The sequence below is a fragment of the Lolium rigidum genome, chromosome 7, assembly GCF_022539505.1.
Source record: "Lolium rigidum isolate FL_2022 chromosome 7, APGP_CSIRO_Lrig_0.1, whole genome shotgun sequence".
NCBI classification, from domain to species: Eukaryota; Viridiplantae; Streptophyta; class Magnoliopsida; order Poales; family Poaceae; genus Lolium; species Lolium rigidum.
The window spans coordinates 91,344,637-91,368,101 of record NC_061514.1 but is presented as its reverse complement, the minus strand read 5'-3'; the positions used below and the strand labels follow the sequence as shown (position 1 = coordinate 91,368,101).

Sequence of the window (23,465 nt, the reverse complement as noted above, 5' to 3'; positions counted from 1 at the left end):
CTCCTTCTGTCATTTTGTTCTCTATTTCTCTCTACAAAACATATGCTGGATGTACGCCAAGTTTATCAATGTACTCATTTTGAAAGCCTAAAACTGAAACAACAGAATAGGACTTGGCAGCACACAACACGCCTTTCTTAGTTCATTGCCAGTACTATACAGTGAGCATATTTAGTACAGTAGTCGAATATACATGCTAGACAAATAACCCAGTACAAGATGTTGACAGTCTGAGCTCCAAACAATTCGAATCAAACAATTGATAGTATCTGAATTCTCTACCGATGCTCCAACTTCAGTTCATCTTTCCTTGTCTTCAGTTCATCAGCAAAACTGAAGCTCCAACTTAGTTCATCTCGCAGGCTGGATCTTCTAGCCGTCCTCTAAGATATAGAACTTCGGATGTTCGAGAAAAACGGATCCGGCAGAGAGACCCCATACATCTGCTGCCTCACGTGGAGGACCTCACGTGGAGGCAGAGAATTTGTGATGGAGCGGCTGTGGCGGAGACGAGGTGGAGGGCCGGAGGCAGACCGGAGGCGTACGGTGTTGGTGCAGCCCGAGGCTGCACCCTCTCTCTCTCCATGCTCAGCTCACGGACGGAGGTAGAAGAAAGAGAGATAGGACAGAATTCTTGCCGGCGCACGAACGCCGCCACGGGCGCCCCAACGCCCTAATCTTTTTCCTTTTCAGCTGGCTATTACAAATAGAGAGACACACTCCAACACACACCTTGGCAGCCCCGGCGGTCCTCCACGGCGACCTGCCTGCCGGCCACTAAACCTATCGGAGACTACATCTTCGCTATTTGCCCCAGACCCCTCTACACTCGATGCATACAAGATATAAATAGCTACTGATGCCAGGCAACAACCTGGCCGGCTGCTACGCACACGATCAGGAGCCACTAACTCCACGCATGCGATCAGGAGCCACTAACTAAATATATGCTTATCCATGCACTAAGCCACCAACAGCTAGCAGACTTGTTCTGCTCCTAGAATATCGTAAACAGCACACGACCTGGCCGCACCCACACGCGCACGTACACCTGCAAACAGCCTCTAGCTAACAAACTTCAAGATTAGTGCTAACATTTTCCCTCCTAATCTTGAATCGGCTAGTCATCGTCGTCGTCTTCTTCACGATCGCCCCGCGCACGAACGCCTTGGCGACCCGTTTTTCCTCGTTCGTGAGCAGCCTGCTCCTCCGCGAGACCTGAGAAACACGGTGGACACGAACGCGAGCACGGACTCGCGCGCCACCAACGCAAAGCTGACCTGGGACAGCGCCACACGCCGTCGCAGCAACCATCTTCTTTCTCCGGCGACATACGCCGGTTCGGCGACACACGCCGAACAGCCTCCAGCGACAAACGCCGAAGGATGTAGCCGAACTCGAGCACGAACTCGAGCACAACGGCGACATACGCCTCGGCGACGAACGCCTCCGCCCGACGTCAACCACGCGCCTCTACGCGCAGCTGCACCTCCACGGTCGTCGCCCTCTGGCCGCCACGGCTACCGCAGGCAGGCCCGCAGCCTCCATGCCGCCGTGCAGCGCCTCCGCGGCCTCCGCCGCACGCATGCACGTCGCGGACTCGCCGCGCCACAGCCCCGAGCCGCGAGGCTCTGATACCACATGTTGGTGCAGCCCGAGGCTGCACCCTCTCTCTCTCCATGCTCAGCTCACGGACGGAGGTAGAAGAAAGAGAGATAGGACAGAATTCTTGCCGGCGCACGAACGCCGCCACGGGCGCCCCAACGCCCTAATCTTTTCCTTTTCAGCTGGCTATTACAAATAGAGAGACACACTCCAACACACACCTTGGCAGCCCCGGCGGTCCTCCACGGCGACCTGCCTGCCGGCCACTAAACCTATCGGAGACTACATCTTCGCTATTTGCCCCAGACCCCTCTACACTCGATGCATACAAGATATAAATAGCTACTGATGCCAGGCAACAACCTGGCCGGCTGCTACGCACACGATCAGGAGCCACTAACTCCACGCATGCGATCAGGAGCCACTAACTAAATATATGCTTATCCATGCACTAAGCCACCAACAGCTAGCAGACTTGTTCTGCTCCTAGAATATCGTAAACAGCACACGACCTGGCCGCACCCACACGCGCACGTACACCTGCAAACAGCCTCTAGCTAACAAACTTCAAGATTAGTGCTAACATACGGGCGAACGCAGACTAAAGATGGAGGGGCGACAGTGGCGGCGGCGGCTGCAACGTCCAAGAGAGCTTCGGCGGATTAAGAGAGGACCGGTGGCGGAGGCGGCAGAGAGAAGCGGCGGCGTTGGTGTCGGCGTCGGCGGAGGACCACCATGTGCTTCTTCTCGCATGGAACTCGAGTGCCAACTGAACGAGCTGGGTCGGTCCACGCTGGCCGCCACGCTGGCCTAAGAGCTGGGACTAGAATTTTTTTTTTCCAATCAAAACGTCGACTCAGCTGGTTAGCTTAGAAATTGTGGTGTTGTGAAAGTTTTCCTAAAAGTTGTGGGAAACTGTTATAAGTTGATCTGAAAGTGTGGTTCAGTGTAATTTACTCTTTACCAAAACATGACGCTATTTCATAAAATTTATCGAAATTCATTTCTATTAATTTTTCTAACAATTAAAACACATAACACATGATCATCTTGAACTATTTTAAGATTAAAATTTTCTATTCTTTTATTATATTTATTTTTTTCAAAACTAAAAAGACAATTCCCGGGGGTGAGAATTTTGGGGACCACTTACCAATGGCGCACCAAGACATGGCGCACCACTGGTAAATGATTCCCGAAATCCCAACCCACCTTAGATATACTTGTGGCGCCCTTGCTTTTTCTCCATCTCGGCATTTCTCCTACCGGTAGCGTCGAGGGGCAGGTGGCCCGGTCGTCTCGCCGGTCTCTTGATCCGGTGAGATTCGTGTGTGGTGGTTGGCGTTCGGCACTCTCGCGAGTGGCGGTCGGGTCGGCTGCTGTAGGTTTGTTTGGTGTCTTGCAGTTGGGTGTGTGGACGACGAAAGGCCGACTGCGTTGGATGAAGTTGATGGTGTCGGGATCTGGTGACCACGGGGAATATCCCCAGCCGAAGTGCCACAAAGTCTCGGTTTCGTCGCTTATGACGGTCCGGTTCATCGGCTCGGAAAGCATCTTTGTATGCGAAGGTGCTCTCCCAGATTTGGGTATGGCGTATGTTTGCCTCTTTTTTCGACGCTTCCTTCGCGGCGGCGGAGAACGATGGTGGACTACAGTTCGGCGAGGCACAAATTTCTTCAAGGGTGAAATTTTAGTTTTACATCTTGTGGGTTTGGTTGTGCAAGTTTGCTTGACAAGCATGTTTGTCTGGGACCATATATGCAATCTCCAGATTGTCTTATGAAATATATGGCTACTTAAAAAAAAAAAAAAAGCTAAGTTTTGCCCAGCGAGGCACTGGTTTGTCACTCATCACTCATCATTTATGAAAGGTAAGGTTAGATGTCGTTCTGGGGGATAATTTATGGTGATCTGATATAAATCTTCTGAAATTGTGGTGGCTGTGTAAAATTCGCTTGAAATTCATACTTCCGCTGTTGTTCAAATTTTTTGTTCCCCGGGGGTTATTCCGCATACTTCGTCTGTTGATGAAAATCTTGTTCTGCAGGGGTATTCTGTCAGTCGACTCGGTTCTGCCCTCTGCTCGCAAAGCGCTAGCCTTCCCCGAGCACCGGCGTGCCTGCGCAAGGCAGGGGCTCGCGGCGACCTAGCGGCCGCGGGCGCCTGGCGCGCGGCCAGCAGCAGCCTCCCCATTCAACCTTGAGAGCCCGACCCAAGCGACTGTCTTCATCGCCGCCACTTTGCTCGTCCGCGGTTACAAGGTGCGCCCCCATCTTCCCCGCCGCAAAATCCCTCCTGATATGCGCTTAAACGGCGGCGATCTGATTGGTCGGTCCTCGCTCGCGCGGCTTCGGGTTTCGAATTTCTTATCGCTCCGATTGTTTGCTGGATCTGGTTGTACCGATTGGTGTTTCTGTAATGACAAACTTAGGCATTCTCCCTTCGTTATTTACCTGGTAGTATATTGTTTTTACATGTGGATACTCTAGAATCCATACTTGCGTTATTCTTTAATTGTTCAATACTTCAAGCAATATGTAGAATCATAGATGCAGATGCTTTTGCTTTCCCTAGTTAGCTTCTATGACAGACAGCTACTAGTTATGTTTGTGGCATTGGCAATCCAATGGTATTGTTTACTGGATCAGTGCTGGTTGTATGGAACTGTCTCTGTCCCCAACTGATTCATCTTTTTTTCCGACACCAGTGTCAAGCTGCTGCCTTGAGATGGATATTTTGTATCAGTGCAAGGAAACCTTAAAGATTCAGAAGCTTAGGCGCTTGGCTTCTTATGCCGGATTCTATGCCTTCACTACCCTCGTTACCTATGCTTACACAAGCAATACGTATGTCGCTGCCGAATTACCCTTCCTTACATCTTGCCACATGTCCCTGCGGAATTACCCTTCCTGTCTTCCTGACATACTTGCAGTATCTTGCCACTTATTACTGTTCTTGCATGAAAACATTTTTCGCTCTCTCTGAATATACTGCAGAACAAGGGCTGGCATTTCGAGGGCCGATCAGTACTATGCCTCCTACCCTTCTGGTACTGAGCTGCTAACTGACACTGCAAAGGTATTGAACTGAAAAGAGGTTTCATGGTTAGCAATTTTCTTTTCATCTCAGCAGTAAGATGTAAAAGGGTGTCGTTATGTTTACCATGTCAATTACTACTTGCTTAAGGGAAGTGATATCTGTTTTTTTTGCAGCTCTATAAGGCTGCATTAGGTAATTGTTTTGAGATAGATGACTGGGGTCCAATAGAATTTTCCATCATGGCAAAGCACTTTGACCGGCAAGGCAAACCACCGTATGCTTACCATGCTGTAAGTTTCTTAATCCTTTGCAGATATATATGCATTAGACAGCAACTGTGCTCCTTGTTTCGGATTTATTTTCCCTGTGTAGTTTGTGAGCATTATATCAGCTTTTATTGTGTTTTTTCAGCAATACATGTCACACCTTCTGTCTCACGGCCAACTCGATGGAAGTGGTTAACTGCACGATGTGTTTTTGTTGATCATTGTGAAGCCTGGCTGTAGTCCTGTCAATTACATCACTTGTATGATGTCCTGTTACGACGGGTGGTAGAGATGAAATCATAAATGCTGAATATTAGGCAAAAAGTATGGGCAGCTACATTATCAGCTTATCGTTGCTATAAATTGTGCTGAATTTTCATGGTGGAACCTAGTTGAATCTTTCGTGCTGTCTTTTTTTTTTCATTTATTGCCAGATGTAATTACTTTGCTTTTCACTGATATTAGTATTGTTAATCTTAAAATGACTGCTATTACTAGTAGTGTTAGTTTATGTGCTCTTATCTGAATATGCCCTTGCACTGTCCCAACTCCCAAGTCTCAGGTGGATACTGATTCACTTCTTGATTCAATACTCTAGGCACGTGTGCATCATAGTGTACCGACTTGTTGATCCTTCCCAATATTCTAGGCAACATAGATTCTGAAGTCCAAGAAAACATAAAGTTAAGCCAGATTAGACCATCTAAAATATTCTAGTAATGGCATAAGAGAAAAGTCTATAACTTTTGATACAGTGGCAGTAAAGCATTTGTCCCTCAGCAATTAAATAACATCAACAAGCAGACTATCTACCTCAGCACGATGCCCATACTGGCTCTACTCAATTACTCTAGATATAGTAGAATTTGCATATTCCATATATGTTTTGAGAGAAAGTAGAGAATGGAGATGTTGCTTCCAAATAGCAGTCACAACTTTCCAGAGCATAACAACTCTTGCAACCATCAACGTGCTCCTTGTTTTGGATTAAGTTTCCCTGTGTAGTCTGCAAGTTTTACATCAGCAGTTGTGTTTGTTTTTCAGCAATACATGTCGCACCTTTTGTCCAATGGCCAACTCGAAGGAAGTGGTTAACTGAAGGGTGTGTTTTAAACTTTTAATTGACTCTTGTGAGGCCTGACTGTAGTCCTGTCAATTTATATCACATGTAAAAAAGAGTAGTCCGCTGAAATCCTGGGCTATGATGTCCCGTGACAATGGATGGCAGAGTTTTTTTTTTTTTTAAACGGTGAAGGGTCCCGAAGGACCCAGAACTGCTCTATTCAACAGCGGTGAAGTTGCATTTTACATGAAAGACCTCCACAGAAAAAGGAAATATATCATGGTCCTGAATTTTTGCAAGAAGGACCTTACATAGATTTGCAAAAATGCAATCAAGTCCTTTGTCTTCTCCATCACCGCTCGCGCTGGAACTCCTCAGATCACGACGACCTTGCTCAGCGACGGGGACAAGACCACTTGGCCTGAGAAAGGCATGCACCGCCGTTTTGAGGACGAGGGGCCTCCGCCGAAGGAGGTTGCAGACGCACACGCGCAGAAGCTGCACCGGCATGTGGAGTGGCCGCCACCCCGGCCGAAGATCACGGCAGCCAGGTTTTGCTGCCATGTATGAGCTCCACAGATCAGCAGATCGAAACTTCCCCGAAGATCCAGATCCCGCCAGCTTGTCCTTCAACCCGCCACCACGACGGTTCTCTAGAACCACATCAAACGGATCTTGATCTCCACCAGAACCTGCAAGCTTATTGAAGGAGACTTGGCTCAACCCAATCCCAACCAGCGTCCACCATGGACACCAACATGAGATAGGATTGAACCGATTCCTGACGCTGCTTGCACACGGTAGGATGAATCTCCAGACCGGCATAGCGCCAATCACCAGCATAAAGCCGAACACAGACCTTAGATCTAAACCTATACTACTTCTGTACAAGGGGAGGGGTCCCTCACCGCACCACAACGCAGGCGAACGCCGGAGAAGGGAGGGGGAGGGGCCGGCCGACCCGGATCTGGAGGGACGAGACGGAGAGAGGTGGGGTGGGAGCAGTGGAGAAAGAAAGAAATTATAGGCAGCTCAGAAATGTGCAAGTGCGGGAGGATGGCAGAGTTCAAATGCTGAATGATGGCCTTAAAGTCATGCGCAGCTACAATATCAGTTTACCATAAACATAAATTCTGCTGAACTTTTATGTTGGCACCTAGTTGAAGCATTGGTGGTGTCTTTTTTTTTTTTTGAGTTGCTGAATGTAACTATTTGCTTATCACTGCTATTAGTAGTGTTTGTTTTTGCGCTCTTGTCTGAATCTTCCCTTGCACCGTCCAAAGTGCAACGCAAATTAACACGGACCGGGGCAGGTTATGGTGAATTAGCAAGCCAGGTCAGGCAGAGACCCGATGCACATCGGCAGCAGCTGGTCACAGCCCAATACAAAGGAGTGATACAATTTACATATCTTATGAAACCTGACCAGCAATCTTACCTTCCCAATATTATCTGTAAATTGGCCGACTTGGTAGTATGGAATCTCAGTTGGATTCTGCTTACCAATACAAACAGCTCAACTTCTCAACATGATTTGGAAAAACAAAAAAAATGCCTCCTAGAATTCACACTTTTGGTTGGACAATTCTCAGGAAATCGATGCCAACAGGTGCCAGAGCTGGGAAATACTCAAAAAAAAAGTAAGCTTTGTTGCAGGTGTGGCACTGAGGAATCTGATGTGCATCTTTTCTTTCTTTATCCCCATGCTAGAGCTGCTTGGTTTTCAAATCCCTGGTATATAAAAATTGATGAACTAATTACCATACAAGATTCTATAACTCTTATTTTTCGAAAACTTGTTGATATGAATCATCCGCATGGTTCTATTGAAAATATTCTCTCTTTCTTGTGGTGCATTTGGAAATCCAGAAATAATTACCTCTTTAATAACAAGGACATCCATCCCAGGAAGATACAACATATAGCAAATGCTATTAACCATAATTTGGAAATGCTAAATGTTGTGCAGGTATCTCTTCACAATAACCTTCGCACAAAAGATGATCAGGACAAAATCATGCAGGGAGAAACATTGAAGACAGATCTTCACATTGCAGGTAGTAAAATATACACTGATGCTGCTTGGAAATCTAAAAATATCCCAGGTTCACAGGGAGCAATCTCCACGGGCCTTGTAGTCTACTGTGACATATAAAGACTACAAAGACAGAAATATCAAGAAAAAAATTGCATACAAGCTTCAACTACAACAATAGCAAAATCTCCTCTTCTTGCGGAAGCTATGGGACTCAATCTAGCAACCCAGATTGCTCAAAAGTTGCAGATTCACAATATCACCTTACTAACAGATAATCTCACCCTCTCAAGAGCTGCAGCGGCTGCAAATATTTCAGATAAAAGAGTGCCATGGGAACTTCGAGATCAAATAGCAAAGTACCATAGGGAATCAAAAAAATCTGCAAGCAAAAGTGTATCATATCAGTAGAGATCTCAATGGTATTGCTCATGACTGTGCAAAACAGGCTATAAGACAAGTTCAGTCTTTGCCTATTTTTAGTTGTACTAATTCAGCTCACACTAGATCAGGATCTTGCCCTACTTCCTCTAGTCTAAATTATTTCTATACTCAGGGCATTGTAATCCATTCTGTAAATTGCATATGAGCTGAATAAAATTTAGGCACCCCCTGGGCGCCATCTCTTGTGCAAAAAAAAAAGAAAAAATCTTATTCAGGTAAGATAGCATAACGCTTAGGTGCCGTTAGGGCAATGTTGGACTCAGCACAAATATGTTCAGACTTTACATTATGCTGAAGTTGCACAGCTTTTTCCCATAAAAAATCAGACATGCTAAACATTGCCGCCAAGTTGATAACAATATCATGCACATTATAACCACTTCAAAGAAGATATACGTTATAATCTCCTAGTATGCATGTGAGCCTTCACTGAATAGATGGCTTAAATGTGACTGGTTCATCAAGCATTTGAGAAGCATACCGTAGCCTTTACATGTGTTGATAAGATTTCAATAATAAAAAGACAGTTAAACATTCAGAACCCAGCACATCAGCAAGCATGTATGCACAGTTTATCGACTTTGCAATGCCGGGGTCTCTCATACATTGGGAACAAACAAATAATCTAACTGTTACGCTCATAATATCATTTATAGCTTCTTGATTATAACCCTATCTTCAATAGTTTACATGCACAATACAAGGGCAAATGAGAACTTGTGAGCATATACTAGTTTTCACTGTATATAATGCAGAAGCTGAGAAGCACCATCAATTCAGCTAAGCAGTCTGCAAACATAATCCATACATCAACAGGAGAGTATTTCAGGGCACAAACTTCATCCAGTTCATAGAGACGCTAGCGCGAAAACACTAGAGCAGCAGCAACAACAAGGATTAAACACATCTCTCCAGCCATGAGATGAAAGAGCAATCATCCGAAGCACCCTGCAGCGCAGAAAAGAAGCTATGCGGAACAAGGTTTTCCTTGATCCTTTGTGTAGCCGGAAAGATGATAAATGCATAATAATGCAGAAGCTGAGAAGCACAACAGAGCAGCAAGGTTTCTAAGGAAGCATCAACCAAATAACTCTAGAGTCTTCAAGTGAAAGACCAAGCATTCAGAACACCCTGCAGGGGTGAAAGAGGCTTTATCAGGATCAACCTTTATACGTTAAGAGACTATCGCCATTACAATGAGAATTCTCCAGCAACTTGCCTTGTCTCTTAGTATATAAAGATATCAGTGAGGTTATTTTCTATACCTAAAGAAACAAAATGGTATACTTGATAACAGAACAAAGATAGGACTCTTTTATGCGAAGAGAACTGAAGCATGTCCATGTGTTTAGAATACCACAAAAATAATAGATGCAATATAGATTCTAAAGTCCAAGAAAACATAAGCATAAGCCATACCGGATCATCTAAAATCGTCTAGCAAAGGCATAAAAGAACAAGTCCAAAATTTTGCACACAAGCGCAGTACTGGCTCTACTCAATTGCTCTTGATATGAGTAGAATTCGCATATTTCTTATATGTTTGAGAGAAAGTAGAGAATGCTTCCAAATGATAACTGTCACAACTTTTCTGCAGCATAACACCTCTTGCAACCATCAATTGAGCTAATAAGTAATCAGCAAACATAATTCATACTACATAAACAAAAGAGTATTAATTTTGAGTGTACAATAAACTTCATTCAGTTCATGGAGACGCTAGGGCAAGAACACTGGAGCAGAAACAACAACAAGGACTAACTAGACACCTCTCTCAGGCCATGAGATTGAAGAGCAATCATCGGAAGCACCCTGCAGCGCCAAAAAGAAGCTATGCCAAACAAGCCTTTCCTTGATCCTTTGCGTAGATGGGAAGATGGTATAGCCATCCAGCTGCGAACTTGCCAGCAATGTCCCTTCGGTGTCAAGAAGAAACAGCTTGTGCCCAATTGCATCATCAACAAGATAATTTACTCAAAAGCCTGAATAAAAGTAACACTGTTTGTAAAATGGGAAAAAGTATCCAAAATTGTATGCAGAGAGCACTGTTGTTATCACAGTTCATAGAGAAACTAGAGCAAGAACACTAGAGCGGCAGCAACAGCAACAAGGACTAGACACCTCTCTCCGGACATGAGATTGAAGAGCAACATAGCTTCTGAAGTCCAAGAAAACATTTATATCATCTACAGTACAATATTTCTAGCGATGGCATAAGAGAAAAGTCAACAAGTATCAACAACATCAACAAGTATCTACTTCAGAGTATTGCACACATGCGCCCGTACTGGCTCTATGCAATAGCTCTAGAGATGAGTAGAATTTGTTGAGAGAAAATGGAGAATGCTTTCAGATAACAGTCACAACTTTTCCACAGCATAAGAACTCTCGCAACCATCAATTCAGCTAAGCAGTTGACAAACATAATTCATACTACATCAAGAAAGGGGTAGTTGAGGGCACAAACTTCATCACTAAACACCTCCCTCTGGCCATGAGATTATTGAAGAGCAGTCATCGGAAGCACCCTGCAGCACCGAGAAAAAGCTATGCCGAACAAGGCTTTCCTTGATCCTTTGCGTAAAGAGAAAGATGGTACAGCCATCCAGCTGCGAACTTGCCAGCAAAGTCCCCTTGGTGTCGACGAGAAACAGCGCTTGCCCAGAGCTGTAGAGGACAAACACGTCCCTCCCGTCACGTATAACCGTCGCCTGGCGACTCTCAAGCCCCCCGATTTCTGCCACCGGGAGTTTGGGGAGTTTGACATGGTATTTACGCGACCAGGCCTCGCTGTCGTAGTCGTGCAGCACCCAGATATCGATGGCGGTCTTGCTGTCGTTCCAGCCGTATGTTCCAAGGGTGCCATGATCCGCCTCGTACAGATATGCTCTGCCTTTGTGAGCCATCGGAGAGCGCATCAGACAGAACGACTCGGTGGTGGTGTCGAACACGGTTATCCGACGGAGAGCGTGGTCCTTCACGGGGACCGGCCACCAGCTCCAATGCAGGTTGCCTCGGACCACGACAGGGGCGCAGAAGAAGCCTGACAGCTCCGGCGTACGCCCGATGCACCTCGGCAGCGGCTGGCTGCAGCCCAGCGCGAAAACGTAGAAGGGATCTTTGTGCAGCAGGTCCTCGGACTTGGTGTGCAGTAGCAGGCGATACTCGCCGGTGGGAGGATGGCGGTACAGCCCCGTGGCCAAGAAGCCGTGTATCTCCGGGACGCGGCCAATCTGGCGCGTGGTCGGGTTGCAGATGAAGTCGCGCTGGACAAAAGGGTAGAAGTTACAGACCGAGAGGAGGAGGAGGCCGTCGCAGGTCGCCTCCACGCCGACGGCGTCAGAGCCGTCGTTAGCCCGGGCGACAAGCTGGAGTCGGGCCTCGCCGCCGCCGCCGGCGGCGGTGCGGTGGTCGAAGGCGTGGAGGTCGGGAGCCGATGAGCTGTGGTTGTTGGAGAGGAGGACGATGGGGAGGGAGGGCTGGCGGCGGTGGTGTGCCAGGAGGAGGTCGCGGGCGGAGGCGACGCGGCGCCAGGCGCGGCAGACGGCGCGGCAGCGCACGAGGTCCTTGGAGGGCAGGCGCACGAGGATCTCGAGGCCGAAGATCTCCTCCGGGATGCCGAGGCCTAGCGGCGTCGGTCCTGTTCTTGGGAGCCCCGCCATGGTCGCCGGCGAATGCTGAGCTCAGCTGATTAGGATTTGTCGGGAAGAAGAGGAATGGGAGGTGGCGGCTTTGGTCTGGGCTGGGCTGGGCTTATGAAAGCTTTGGGATTCACAATACGCTCAACTTTTTAGGCCGGCCCTGCCATTGCAAGTAACCCTAAAGCAGAACAAAATACAACAACACACTCTGATTATAGTGTTCTAATGTTCTATTCAGTGAAAACATTCTGAAAATTTACTTCATGTACTCTGATTATAGTGTTCTAATGTTCTTGCAGTAGCCTGAATTCATTTGGTTTTTGCCTTGTTTTTTTCAAAAGAAAGATAGATATATATGTAAATCAAAGTATGTTTTCTTTTAATAATAACAGAAAAGGCATACTTGCACACAAACCTGTGAAACTCATGCCGATGCACAATTTGTATGACGGAGATAAAAAATTATGTGGCAAATGAAATGTGTTTATTGTTTCTTAGGTTTTACAAAACAAAGTTGATAGGATGAATTTAAGATAAAGCACACGAAATCGGAAACGGGGTACCTAAGGCTTATACACAATCAGGAAAATAGGGGAATATATTACAGTAGACCTAATAGATAAAATCGTGATTATCATGCAAAAAATCACGATTATGTACCTTGGTTGTACATCTAAAAGAAGTATTTTTTTTCCTCATTTTCTCCAAATGCTTTTTTCTAGGATGGCACCTCCATGTTTAAGCCTAAAGCCCAAGTCTTAAAAGTTAATAAGAAGACTATTCCAAACTACGTCACCGTGGTGTTATCACTGATAGTCTTCACCATAGAATGTTTTAGCGCTACAAACCTGAAACCACATCAGCTACCGATCAGTATGTGTCACACAAAAGTTGACAAGCGTAAGAACATTATGTAATGAGGCTATGGTCCAGCTTTTATTGCTGGCCAGCTTGGGGATATATCAAGATTGCAGAATTTTCATGTGTCCTTGGCAAGAAAGGAAGTAAACAAAGATGGAGAAACACATTTCATAATGGATTTGTTAGAAGCCAGCTGGTCAAATTATAAGAAGTTCACTGGTAAACAATGAGTTATAGAAATAAAACCCAAGATAAAGGGAATAATAGGCTAGTTCATGAGCCAATCTATTTCAGAAATCCTACCTGTAGAAGAACTTGACGGCAAACAATAGTTCTTTCTCGTTTTACTATTTAAACATGAAAATCATCTGTAAGACATACACACAAATTGGCCAAAAAATAATTCATTTTCTTTAGCATCCACACATTTACTTGACCAATATCTTAGATGAGCTAATTAGCTGGTAGGGTAAGACCTGGTGTGTTTTCTAATTAAACAGAATAGAAAACTGAAACTGAAGGTAAGAGAATAGGAGAAAATAAAACGGCGTCAGAGACAAAAACGTCCATATGCCATCCTAAATTACAATAAAGAGAAAGGGGTCATAAGAAATACGAAATAAATACAATTGCTCTCTGCATGTTGGTAGTTCATACAAATTAAAACAGTTGCATCGCTTCAACTGAGGTAAAAATGAGCTATTTTTTGTCAGCTTCCTAATTTTAAGATTTGGTTAAAAACAATCCCCAGCTCAAAAACTAACAAAGCTCTATCAAAGATAGAACAGGGTATGGCATCCACATATATAACAATTAACCACCTGATTTGCTCCCTATAATGGAAGGCAACCTCGAAGAAAACAACCTACCATCTGATCATGCCCACCCTTCATCCATAAATAGTTACTTCTTTATTCAGATCAATCTGCACCTGCAATCACATCACAGAGCATACACGAGCTCATTCTAGGTAAATTGCAAAAATACATTTAGCTGTTGGGCATAAGATGCATATGATAGCTTGAATCGATTCTAGAGAAGAATGAAGCTCTCGCATATAAATGAAAATTTTATACTGATTGGAAAACACAATTTTACCTTTCATCACGAGAGATCAACCATGGCCTGTACAGAAAAGTGGGCATTGCCAAGATAAAAAAAAAATGGATTCATAGAACTGGTCTATAACTGCAATATGTACAATAGACACACAAGCAAAGCATGAACTAGAGAATTAGCTTTGCAAATAAATACATCTTAGTGTGTGCTCCACTCTCAGTGGACACATCTCTAGTGGAAAGAAACTTATATGGAGCACCATTAAAAAAACATTTTATAGGGATGCGATTCTAGGAGCATTTGGCATATTCAGGAGATCATAAGATTAAGATAGGAAAGGAAGCAAAAGATGCAGGAAAATGTGAATCAAAATCTTCAGACATAAACATAAAACTTGGTCAGTTGTACACTGATCACTGAAAATAAACTGGTGGGGATTCAACTAAAAGACTGCCTACATATGGGTTTCAGGGGTAAAAAAGCTATCGTCAACAGCTAATTAAGGGCCTATAAACCTCTCATAGAGAAGAAACTATTAATATAAAAGCATTCACAGGAATGGGTTAATTGTTCATAGATACCTTTTGTAAGATCAGCAGAAATTATCTGGCATGTCCTTGTTGCAGACCTCCGAGAGCTACCTCTTCACATCTGGATTGCAATACAATATGACATTTCAATGGATGGCTGAAAAGGAAGAGGCAATGGCGGTACATACTCTGCTGTACTGAGCCAAATAAAACAGGGATCAACGCAGCCTTATCCACACGAGGAAAGATCTTCTTGCGCTCCACCTGATATGGAGCTGAGCAGCAGCCAGCAATCTCCCTTTCTTGCCACACCATCTCCTGCTAAACAAAGACAGAAGATCGTAACCGTTTGACTACTTTAACAAATAAGCAAAATACATGTTCGATTTTCCATGAAACATCAAACTCAAATGATGGAACTATGGACGCATTGGAAAGAACAATAATTAGTGGTAACGAATTCAGAATCCCTCAAGTAGAAGAAATAGTAGATCAAGATTTGAAGAAGTCCAAGATGGCATCACAACTTTGCTTATGACTATTAGCAAGACCATAGAAATATATCTAATAAACCATTTCTTGCTTGTTCAATTTAAATCCAATGATCACCTAAGATTTGGGCACCTCGAAGAAAACAAAGAAAAATGGAAGACAAAGCAGTTTACGTGGATATAGAAAAGACCTGATCTGAATCCATTTTCAGATGAGAAACACCTGACTTGTTATTTTCAGATGGCATTTATAGTTTAAAATAGCCGGCTATTGGAAATAGCGGCAGCATTTCTGGCAGCTATGAAAGGCTATAGCCGAGCTATAGCGGCTAAATCATCCATTTAGCGGTTTTGCTAATTCATGGGAAAAATCAAAATTCATATATATCTCTATCAACAATTCACAAATTTGATAATTTATTGGCATTAGGCATAACATATTAGCACGGTTACATAAAAAGCTATGAATAAGACACAGTTCGGTCCACATATTACAACATTATAAGTAGCAACAATTTTCAGTTTTCCTTTTTTCCTTTTCTTTCCAACTATATTTACAGCATTATAGCCTTAGCGGCTATTTTTTTTACCTGTTTTTGGGGCTAATAGCGGGTTTTTGAGGCTAATAGCGGATTATCCCGTCTTAGCCTTTGAAGGGCATAGCTGTAGCGGCAGATCCCTCCGGCCAGCTATAGCCGGCTATAGCCGGGCTATAGCCGGCTATTTTAAACTTTTTTAACTCTGCACTATAATCTTTGTCAAAAAAAAAAAAAAAAACTCTGCACTATAAGGAGACCTCATGTACAATGGACAGAGCAAACGATAAACAGTTAGAAGCTGTTTGGAAGAATAGTGTTCTTGGTAAAGTTTTTTTGGTAACTAGTTCAATTCTGAAATCCAAACAGGCCCCTTAAGGCTAAACATAACTTTGGAAGAAATTGTACATAACTGGACATTTTTCAGTATAATTTCATGTAATTATGCTCAAGAATCTTCTTGCGTTAAGAGTACAAAAATCTAGTGAAACACACCCAAAAAAAAAAAATTCTACCAAATATTTGACAAGTTAACAAACCAAAAGACCACAAGTCTCAGCTAACGAAGCAAGCAAGCCCAGTGGATCTAGGTAAACCCTTATTAGGGATTAGGGAAGTTGCAAGACCTGAGATAGCCTCTAAACAAGCAGCAGTCACTGGACAGCTACAGGTTTAGCTGAGTTAACTTAGACAAGCCTACATAAAACAGATGATAAATATAAACCATGAGAAGCTGTGGATCAGATATACGTCAAACAGTTACATAGAGATCATGAGTAGACCATAAAACACCAAAATGCACGACTGGTGCTTGGATCATCCAACCACCTCAAAATAAAGCACCAACATCTAACAAAGAAAGAGGCAGGCTATAGTCATTGTTTACCTCTGAAGTAAGAAACACCCAGATCTGTAATTCTACAAGAAAACTACTGCAGATCCTTCAAATTTGTGAGATCTGAAGAAAGAGAAGTGCTGTTCAGATTTGAGGAACAGGATATGTTGTATAGGTTCCTTATATCTGCTGTTCAAAGTTCCATCATATTCAGAGAATGTTTATAAGTCTGACGCACACTGTATGATATACCAAAGAAGATAATATCAGGAAAAAAAGTTGTGCTGCTACCTTATAAATATTTGATATCTGAATCCGTGATGTAGTTACAATATTGAGAACAAGCAAGTGCGTGACCCCTAGCGAGCTTCTGGAGCTATCCACGACCCCCCTGGCGCGCTGGCTCTAGGCGAAAAAATGGGAATCGTCGACTTGTACTGCAATTGTACTGCGCGCTAGCGAGGTAAAGAAACCCGGCTCTCGCCCCCACCCTCTCCCTCCCAAACCCTAACCCACTCTTGCTCGCGGCGGCTACCAGGAATAGCACGACCAACGGGCAGCCGGCTGCTGGGAACGGCGGCTGGCAAGGAGAAGCACACGCGCGGAAGCGGCGGCGGCCTCCATCTCCAGCTCCTTTTCGTCGCTCACTGCAGCCGGCCGAGATCAGCCTCCTCCACTCCACCCTTCTTCGTTGCTCAAATGGAGGAGCACAGCAACCCTGCTGCCATTGCTACTCTCGCATCTTCCTCGTCAGTGCTGAAGAGGAGCACGAGAAGCCATCAGAGAAGTCATCACTGCAAAAATAGGGATGGATTAGGATGTTAAGCCGAGGTGAGCTGAGCCCCGCCCTTCTCCCCTTTTCGCCTCCCCCGTTTTCGAGCTAGCGCTGTTGTTTGGGTCCGCTCATTAGTTCTAGATGCAGGGGGGCTGCTGCAGCCAAAGGCTAAGATGAAACGCCTGATCTGATGTGACCTCGGCTCCACCCGATGTTGCCGGATTTGCATCTTTCCCAGGTACCCACACCAATCTCTTCCTCTTTATTTTCCTTTTCCTATCCTCTCTTTTGATTTAATCCCCTTAACTTCTCATTTTACTGTGTGCTTGATGAAATTCCAAGCAGGCTGACATGGAAGATTTAGCTATGTGATATTTGTTCTTTGTTATGTACCTATTAATTTTTTTTCTTCTGAATTGAGCTCCATTTAACTATAAATTTGTAGTCCATCTGGCTTTGGTCAGATCTAGGAAGTTAAGAGAAAGAGTTCGGTGAAAAAGAATGTGTTTTTTCCCCGGTGAACAGAATCAAGTTCGTTCTTGCCTTTTGATGTTATATGGTCTGTGGTACAGTAAACATGAGTATTGACCATAAATGTTTCTGTATATGTATGCTGGAAAGTGGAACTGGACATTCTAATATTCGTTTGGATATCTTTTGCAGGAATTTGAGGCTGCTACATCATTCCATTTGGTTGAGCTTCCTAAAATCAAAGGGACATGTTGGACTTTCAAGATATAATATCTCAGGTCTTAAACTTCTCATTTCTGTTGCCAAACTATTTGAATAAGTACAACTTTCATATCTCTTAGACAGTTGACATCATTTGTTAAAATTTGTATTCATCTCTACAAGAGTTTTCTGATGGTAATTAAAGGAGGTTTTTGAAATTCGAATCTGACACAAGTGCAAAACAGACATGGTAAGCTACTAACTATAGTGTTAGATATATGCTCTTTACTATAGACATGGGAAATATAAAATATCTTGCAATTTTGATTCCTCGGAGTTCAGTGTGACTTGGACTGATGGTATTTTACCCTTTTGGGTTGTTTTTTGGTTTGCTTGCAGGGATTATAGGTTTCAAAAATTAGAAGCGGTAATGGAGCTTCTCCCTGTCCTATGTGAATGCATGTACAGTTGTACACTAATTGCAAGCTTTTTGTGATATAATGTGTCATAATTATCCTTCAACACATGGGGTTGAAATTGCAATTGTTCATTTAGTTTTATTATTATGCCTCCTTGAATTTCCCAAACTAATATTAGTGAGGGTGATATGCCTGTTATGTCATGTTGTTGTGCATCAGGGGAAGATTTTGTGCTTGCAAACGAGTGACAAATGCTTTGTTAATTCACATTGAGATGTATTTCAGGTTATCAAAAGGACGACAAAAATCTTTCTGGTTCTGGATCAATTTGTTCCGTGTGGTTTGTAAAAAAGATAATGTGCAGTTAGAAAATATAAGAATGTGGCTATATGATTTATCTCATTAGTATTTCACATCATTTGCGTTGGAGCTCTCCCTTCAGATTCTTTGTGAACCCGTTGTGCCCAAGACAAACATCACTCTCATATTTGTCTCCTGTCCCAAGTAAGTTAACTCATGCTTTTCTCTTGCACCTTGTGACCGTATCTGATCCGTGATCAGTGTCGTGATCCTAGCTCCTCTAGCGTGAATACTGCTCTAGGTCTTGTACATATATCATACTTCGCAAGTAGACAGTCAAACTGCATCAGCCCATCCATCTTACAATGTTGGTACTTAATACTCCCTCCATTCCACATTAGTTACCGAAGATTCGTCTAGATTCACATCCATCTACACACTAAAACGCCTCTAGATAAGTGCAAATCTAGATAAATCTGAGTCCACTAATTTGGAACAGAGGGAGTACACAATAATCTTGCAAATATATGAACTGGTAAGGATACCAAACTATTCTTTACGATTTAAGTTTTTTTTCCATTTACTGCAGTAGGTTCATGAATCATGGGTACCATGGGCAGCGCTGACTGCAGCATCTTTGCCTTATGTCAGGACCTTTCGTCATCTTTGTTCTTCACAGATATGCACAGCCTGAGCAAAACAACATTCCACAGCAAGGCTGCGAGAACAGCTAGGATGAAAACAGTGGTACCTGAGAAACAAATATGAACATAAGGAGGCCTGAGACACTCTAGATGGGAGTGAGATATTACCTTAGAATGATTCAGGCCTTCGGAAGTTCGGTTTTCGAACAAACGAGCTAGAGCTGAACCAACTTTGGATGGCCCCCTTGTATTTCTTTCCCTTCTAGCTGACATCAGAATATCACTGAAATGGTTCTGCTCAGCATGTTTGGGTGTGCAGCAGATTACCTTCTTTTTCCGCGTTTTCTGTTAGCATTAGCATTTGTTTCAAGTTGTATTTATTATTGTATATGTAGAGCAGTGATTCATTTAGTTCATTATCTGATTCTTGTGTAGTAATGTTGTGCGACCTGGCTGCCTGGTGAAGTGCTAACTGCTAAGGCATCGATGCAAAAATAGTTAGGAAATACTACCTCTGGACTTAATTAATCGACACCATCCCTCCCTAATATAAGCATGGATAGGTCTCCCTCCGCGTCGATTAAATCCGACCGGAGCGAGTACAATCAACCCTAAGTTTGGCAGTTTGCTTTAAATTATCTTGCATTGCAGAATGTGTCGAAGAGCGATGTTGTTTTCTTCAGATGGATGTTGGGTGGAACTATTGGGACGCATCTGACCTGTTAGGAGCCGCCCCAAGGGGCGGCCCAACTACTAGTCTCATATTAAGTGACTCCACTTTTCTGAGGCCTGAAAATGATAATTGCAGCTCAAAGACCAACATCAATAACTCAAAATGTTGTCAAAGTTAAGACGGAGTCAGAACAGTAGTAGTATCAAATACCATAGCGACAATCCAAATAAGAGGAATCCAGATGATTGAATTCTAGGTACCCGCATCGGTAACTGAATAAACGATGTTCAGAGGTGTGGGGGTTACCTTTCACATGAACAAGGCCATCATGAATCTCCATGCATCGCTCCATGAATCTTCTGTTTTTCCTCAAAGAAGACGACGCATTAAAAAAGAAAGTTTAGAATAATGGTGGATCTCTTTTTCACAAAGCAGCAAAAACTCGTTGCACATTTCCCCTGCCTTTCCCTTATGTGCACTGTCTTCGTCAGATTACTTACAAGTAAAATAACTCTATTTACTATTAAATGGACAATCAGTTTTACATATAATGGAAACTATGAAGTAAAGGATAACCAGTAGTACGTAAAACGTAGCCGTAGTAGGTTCAATCAGTTACATAAAATACAAGTTCACCACCTAAACCACATAATATCATAGCAAAGAAAAGCAGGCTCAAGAGAATATCTCAGTAAGTTCATTCTTAACGATATTGGCTTTATGGTTATGAGATGACTTCTGAAATAATTAGCATTATGGTTTACAAACAGCTAGATGGAGCATAAATACACACTAATCTTATCTAGGATTTTCATCAAACACCTTCTATGCAAAGATAGAACGGATCTGTACAAACAAAGATGAGATATTCCAGGGGTTAAAACAAAGAGGGGGAGTTCGGAACCACTTTTACTTCAACCTCGAGGAGGGAGAGGAGCAGTTCACCTTGAGGAGATTGCACAGTCCGTGCTCCTCCCTGCAGAGCAAGGTTGCTGTGTGTGTGTGTGTGTGTGTGTGTGTGTGTGTGAGAGAGAGAGAGAGAGAGAGATTAAGAGAGACAGAGAGCAAGAGAGAAAGCATGTACCTGCCTGACAAAGTAGAGGCGGAGGGGCATGTCAATGCCTTGCTGGCCGGCATCTTCAGGGACAAAGAATCCGCAGAGGTGGATGGATGTGATTCTCCTCACGACCGCCGGCAGCAGCTCCCACTCCTGCAGCTGCTATTCAGCGCTGCTGCTCCTGACCTATGTGTGTACAAACTACACCTCAAGAAATAGTGCTTTGCGATGGCAGAAAATTTTAATACAGAATGTCATGGCATATAAATTATTTTTGTTGTTCACAAGGAATACAAACTTGCACTAAGTGAACTCCCCCTGCAAAGCTTTCTTATAACAAAAATGCTGATAAGGCTATTACAAAATAATAGAGGTATAACATCTATGTTATGTGAACAACAATCCAGTAATCCCCTTGGAAAAAGGGTATCCACAAAAACTATGATAACACTTGATGTTACAAAACGTATGACAAATTATGCTCCCTTTGCATAGCTTGCTCATAACAAAACTGCCCATCCCTCTGTTTCACCAAATGAACCGGCATAACTAAGGGCCTCAAAATAATCTGCTCTGGTTAATTTACAGTGCAGATAATTGCCCACTGAAAGAAATTGCCTGATATCATCGAGGAATCTAAGATAAATAGTAACAATGAACTATGCTTATGTTCTAACCTCCTGTTCCGATAACAGAAATAATCTTCAAAGTGGATTACTATCTGCCTCATTGATCAACATGAATTCCGCTAAAGTACAATCTTTGTGAACTTAGATTTGATCCACATCCAAAAGGGTCACTTGTTGTCTGATATGTACAGTTCTAACATCGTCATCATGGCAGATCTAACTAAGCAACCCATCAACTTCTTACGTAGTCTGGTCCATTTGAATAGGTGCTGCTAAGCCATGCTCTTTCATCATGCAATTGTATCGCGGTAACGCTCTTGCACCCACTTGCACACAAAGCTCCACAACAGCAGGCGCATGACCATAATAATCCCGTCCACTGTTCACCAGAACTGGAGGGTCATGAGGCCGCTGATGCCACACAATCTTTTGGGGTACTAGGTCATCCACTTCAGCCTTCTTCCATTTGTGTTTTCCCCGCCAGCCCTCAAACTTAAATACTCCACACATCCTTGCTTTGTGCCCTGATAGCCCAACATGCACTTCAGAGCAGTTCTCACACACTTTGGAAGGGTAGACCAATAGGAGTTTTGTCACACCTAATCTGAGCCTTTCCCATGCTTCCAGTGTTCTCTGACCTATCAATCTAAGTTCATCAGGTAGCAAAGGAGCAGGATTTTGGTTGTTATCTTCAGTTGCCACAAATAGCTGATCACGTCCATACAGAACTCCATCAGGTATCTCTGCACCTGCCTGATGGCAGAGCTCGAGTACAGCTGGGACACGATTGTAGTCAAACCTCTGGTCATGCTTTATCTCATCCTGGAACATGTTTTCAAGATGGAATGCCTCAACAGGGACAAGGATGTTATTCAAGCCGCCTGGAACCCATTTGTGAGGTTGATCCTTGATCATACGTTTGAAACCGTAGCATGTTTTCATCTGATGTGCCATTGCTCCAACGTGAATTTCAGGACAAAACCTTCATCATGAATAAACACGTGAAGCACTAATTAGAACGACAACACAGATAGAAACTGAATAGTGCAGAAGGTTCACACTATTGAGATCAAACAATGTACATTGAAGAGAACTGTTTGAGTAGCTGAAATTCGCTCATATTAAAAAGGCATATATGGCAACTGCATTAGGAGCACAATAACACCACTATCCTATGATAACCAATTTTCTACCTATGTTTATTTAACTGTTTGGCCATTTCTTCGGCCGTTTTGGCATACCTATATGGAAGATGATCTACTACAAAAGAAGCTTATTTCAGCAGCAAACTAGAACACCAAATTGATTGTCCCACTCTATAATCAAGACAAGAACTGAACAATTTCACATTGCTTGGCCTTACTTGCATGAATGCACAGGAACAGCTCTGAGCAGGATGGAGACGCCTTGGGTGAGGATCTCTCTGGCCCGGACCACCTCCTGGGCCACCGGGATCATTCGCCTGACCGGATAATCCTTGGACCGGTTCTTAATCCTCCTGAGAATCAGTGGCCTCAGCTGCTTCCAGTCCACCCTGGATGAGTACGTCCTCAGATTTACGAGTGAGCCGCAGAGCTCCGAGCAGAGTTGGGCGCCAGCTATCCGGCCCATAAACGCCATTGCAGCACGCAGATCAAAGCCTGCAAGTTCACATTGTTGACATGAGTGCGTGCGAGAAAGAAGCATCCGTTGTGTTAGTAGAAGGAGATGCGAGATTTCTTCTGAGTTTGCTTTGCCTCAGAACTTCTCCTAAACAGGACTGCCTGCGCTCGCTTCTTCAGAAAATGGGTAAGGAAAATGAGGCAAGGGGGATACTTTACCTTGCCCCAGGCCGCCGGTCTCGTTGCGCTCGCTTGCGTCGCTGCAGTCGGTGGGAGGGAGCGACGATGCA

The 23,465-nt window shown here is 43.8% G+C and overlaps 2 protein-coding genes and 1 long non-coding RNA gene across 3 annotated transcripts; 1 reads left to right on the top strand and 2 right to left on the bottom strand.

Moving 5' to 3' along the window:
• The first annotated feature begins 3,754 nt into the window (after positions 1-3,754).
• Positions 3,755-5,392, top strand: LOC124678845. The gene is made up of 5 exons (XM_047214692.1): positions 3,755-3,866; positions 4,313-4,451; positions 4,602-4,683; positions 4,818-4,934; positions 5,056-5,392. Exons 2-5 carry the CDS (start codon positions 4,333-4,335, stop codon positions 5,104-5,106), a joined length of 369 nt encoding a protein of 122 aa, XP_047070648.1. The 5' UTR covers positions 3,755-3,866; positions 4,313-4,332; the 3' UTR covers positions 5,107-5,392.
• A 9,300-nt stretch (positions 5,393-14,692) lies between these two features.
• LOC124677544 lies at positions 14,693-16,727 on the bottom strand. Its single transcript, XR_006994096.1, has 4 exons — positions 16,697-16,727; positions 16,457-16,528; positions 16,197-16,266; positions 14,693-14,861 (listed from the first exon to the last, which is right to left on the bottom strand). It is a non-coding gene; the product is annotated as an uncharacterized LOC124677544 (long non-coding RNA).
• A 4,550-nt stretch (positions 16,728-21,277) lies between these two features.
• LOC124677064 (APO protein 4, mitochondrial-like) lies at positions 21,278-23,426 on the bottom strand. The gene is made up of 3 exons (XM_047213061.1): positions 23,395-23,426; positions 22,938-23,214; positions 21,278-22,556 (listed from the first exon to the last, which is right to left on the bottom strand). Exons 2-3 carry the CDS (start codon positions 23,192-23,194, stop codon positions 21,815-21,817), a joined length of 999 nt encoding a protein of 332 aa, XP_047069017.1. The 5' UTR covers positions 23,195-23,214; positions 23,395-23,426; the 3' UTR covers positions 21,278-21,814.
• Positions 23,427-23,465: the final 39 nt, after the last annotated feature.

Bases quoted from the DNA above. Each gene is read 5' to 3' on its own strand.
- LOC124678845 (XM_047214692.1), top strand. From the start codon at position 4,333: ATGGATATTTTGTATCAGTGCAAGGAAACCTTAAAGATTCAGAAGCTT. The intron at 4,452-4,601 runs GTATGTCGCTGC...AATATACTGCAG, and splicing joins TATGCTTACACAAGCAATAC to AACAAGGGCTGGCATTTCGA. The intron at 4,935-5,055 runs GTAAGTTTCTTA...GTGTTTTTTCAG, and splicing joins CACCGTATGCTTACCATGCT to CAATACATGTCACACCTTCT.
- LOC124677064 (XM_047213061.1), bottom strand. From the start codon at position 23,194: ATGGCGTTTATGGGCCGGATAGCTGGCGCCCAACTCTGCTCGGAGCTC. The intron at 22,557-22,937 runs GTAAGGCCAAGC...TTCATGATGAAG, and splicing joins GTTCCTGTGCATTCATGCAA to GTTTTGTCCTGAAATTCACG.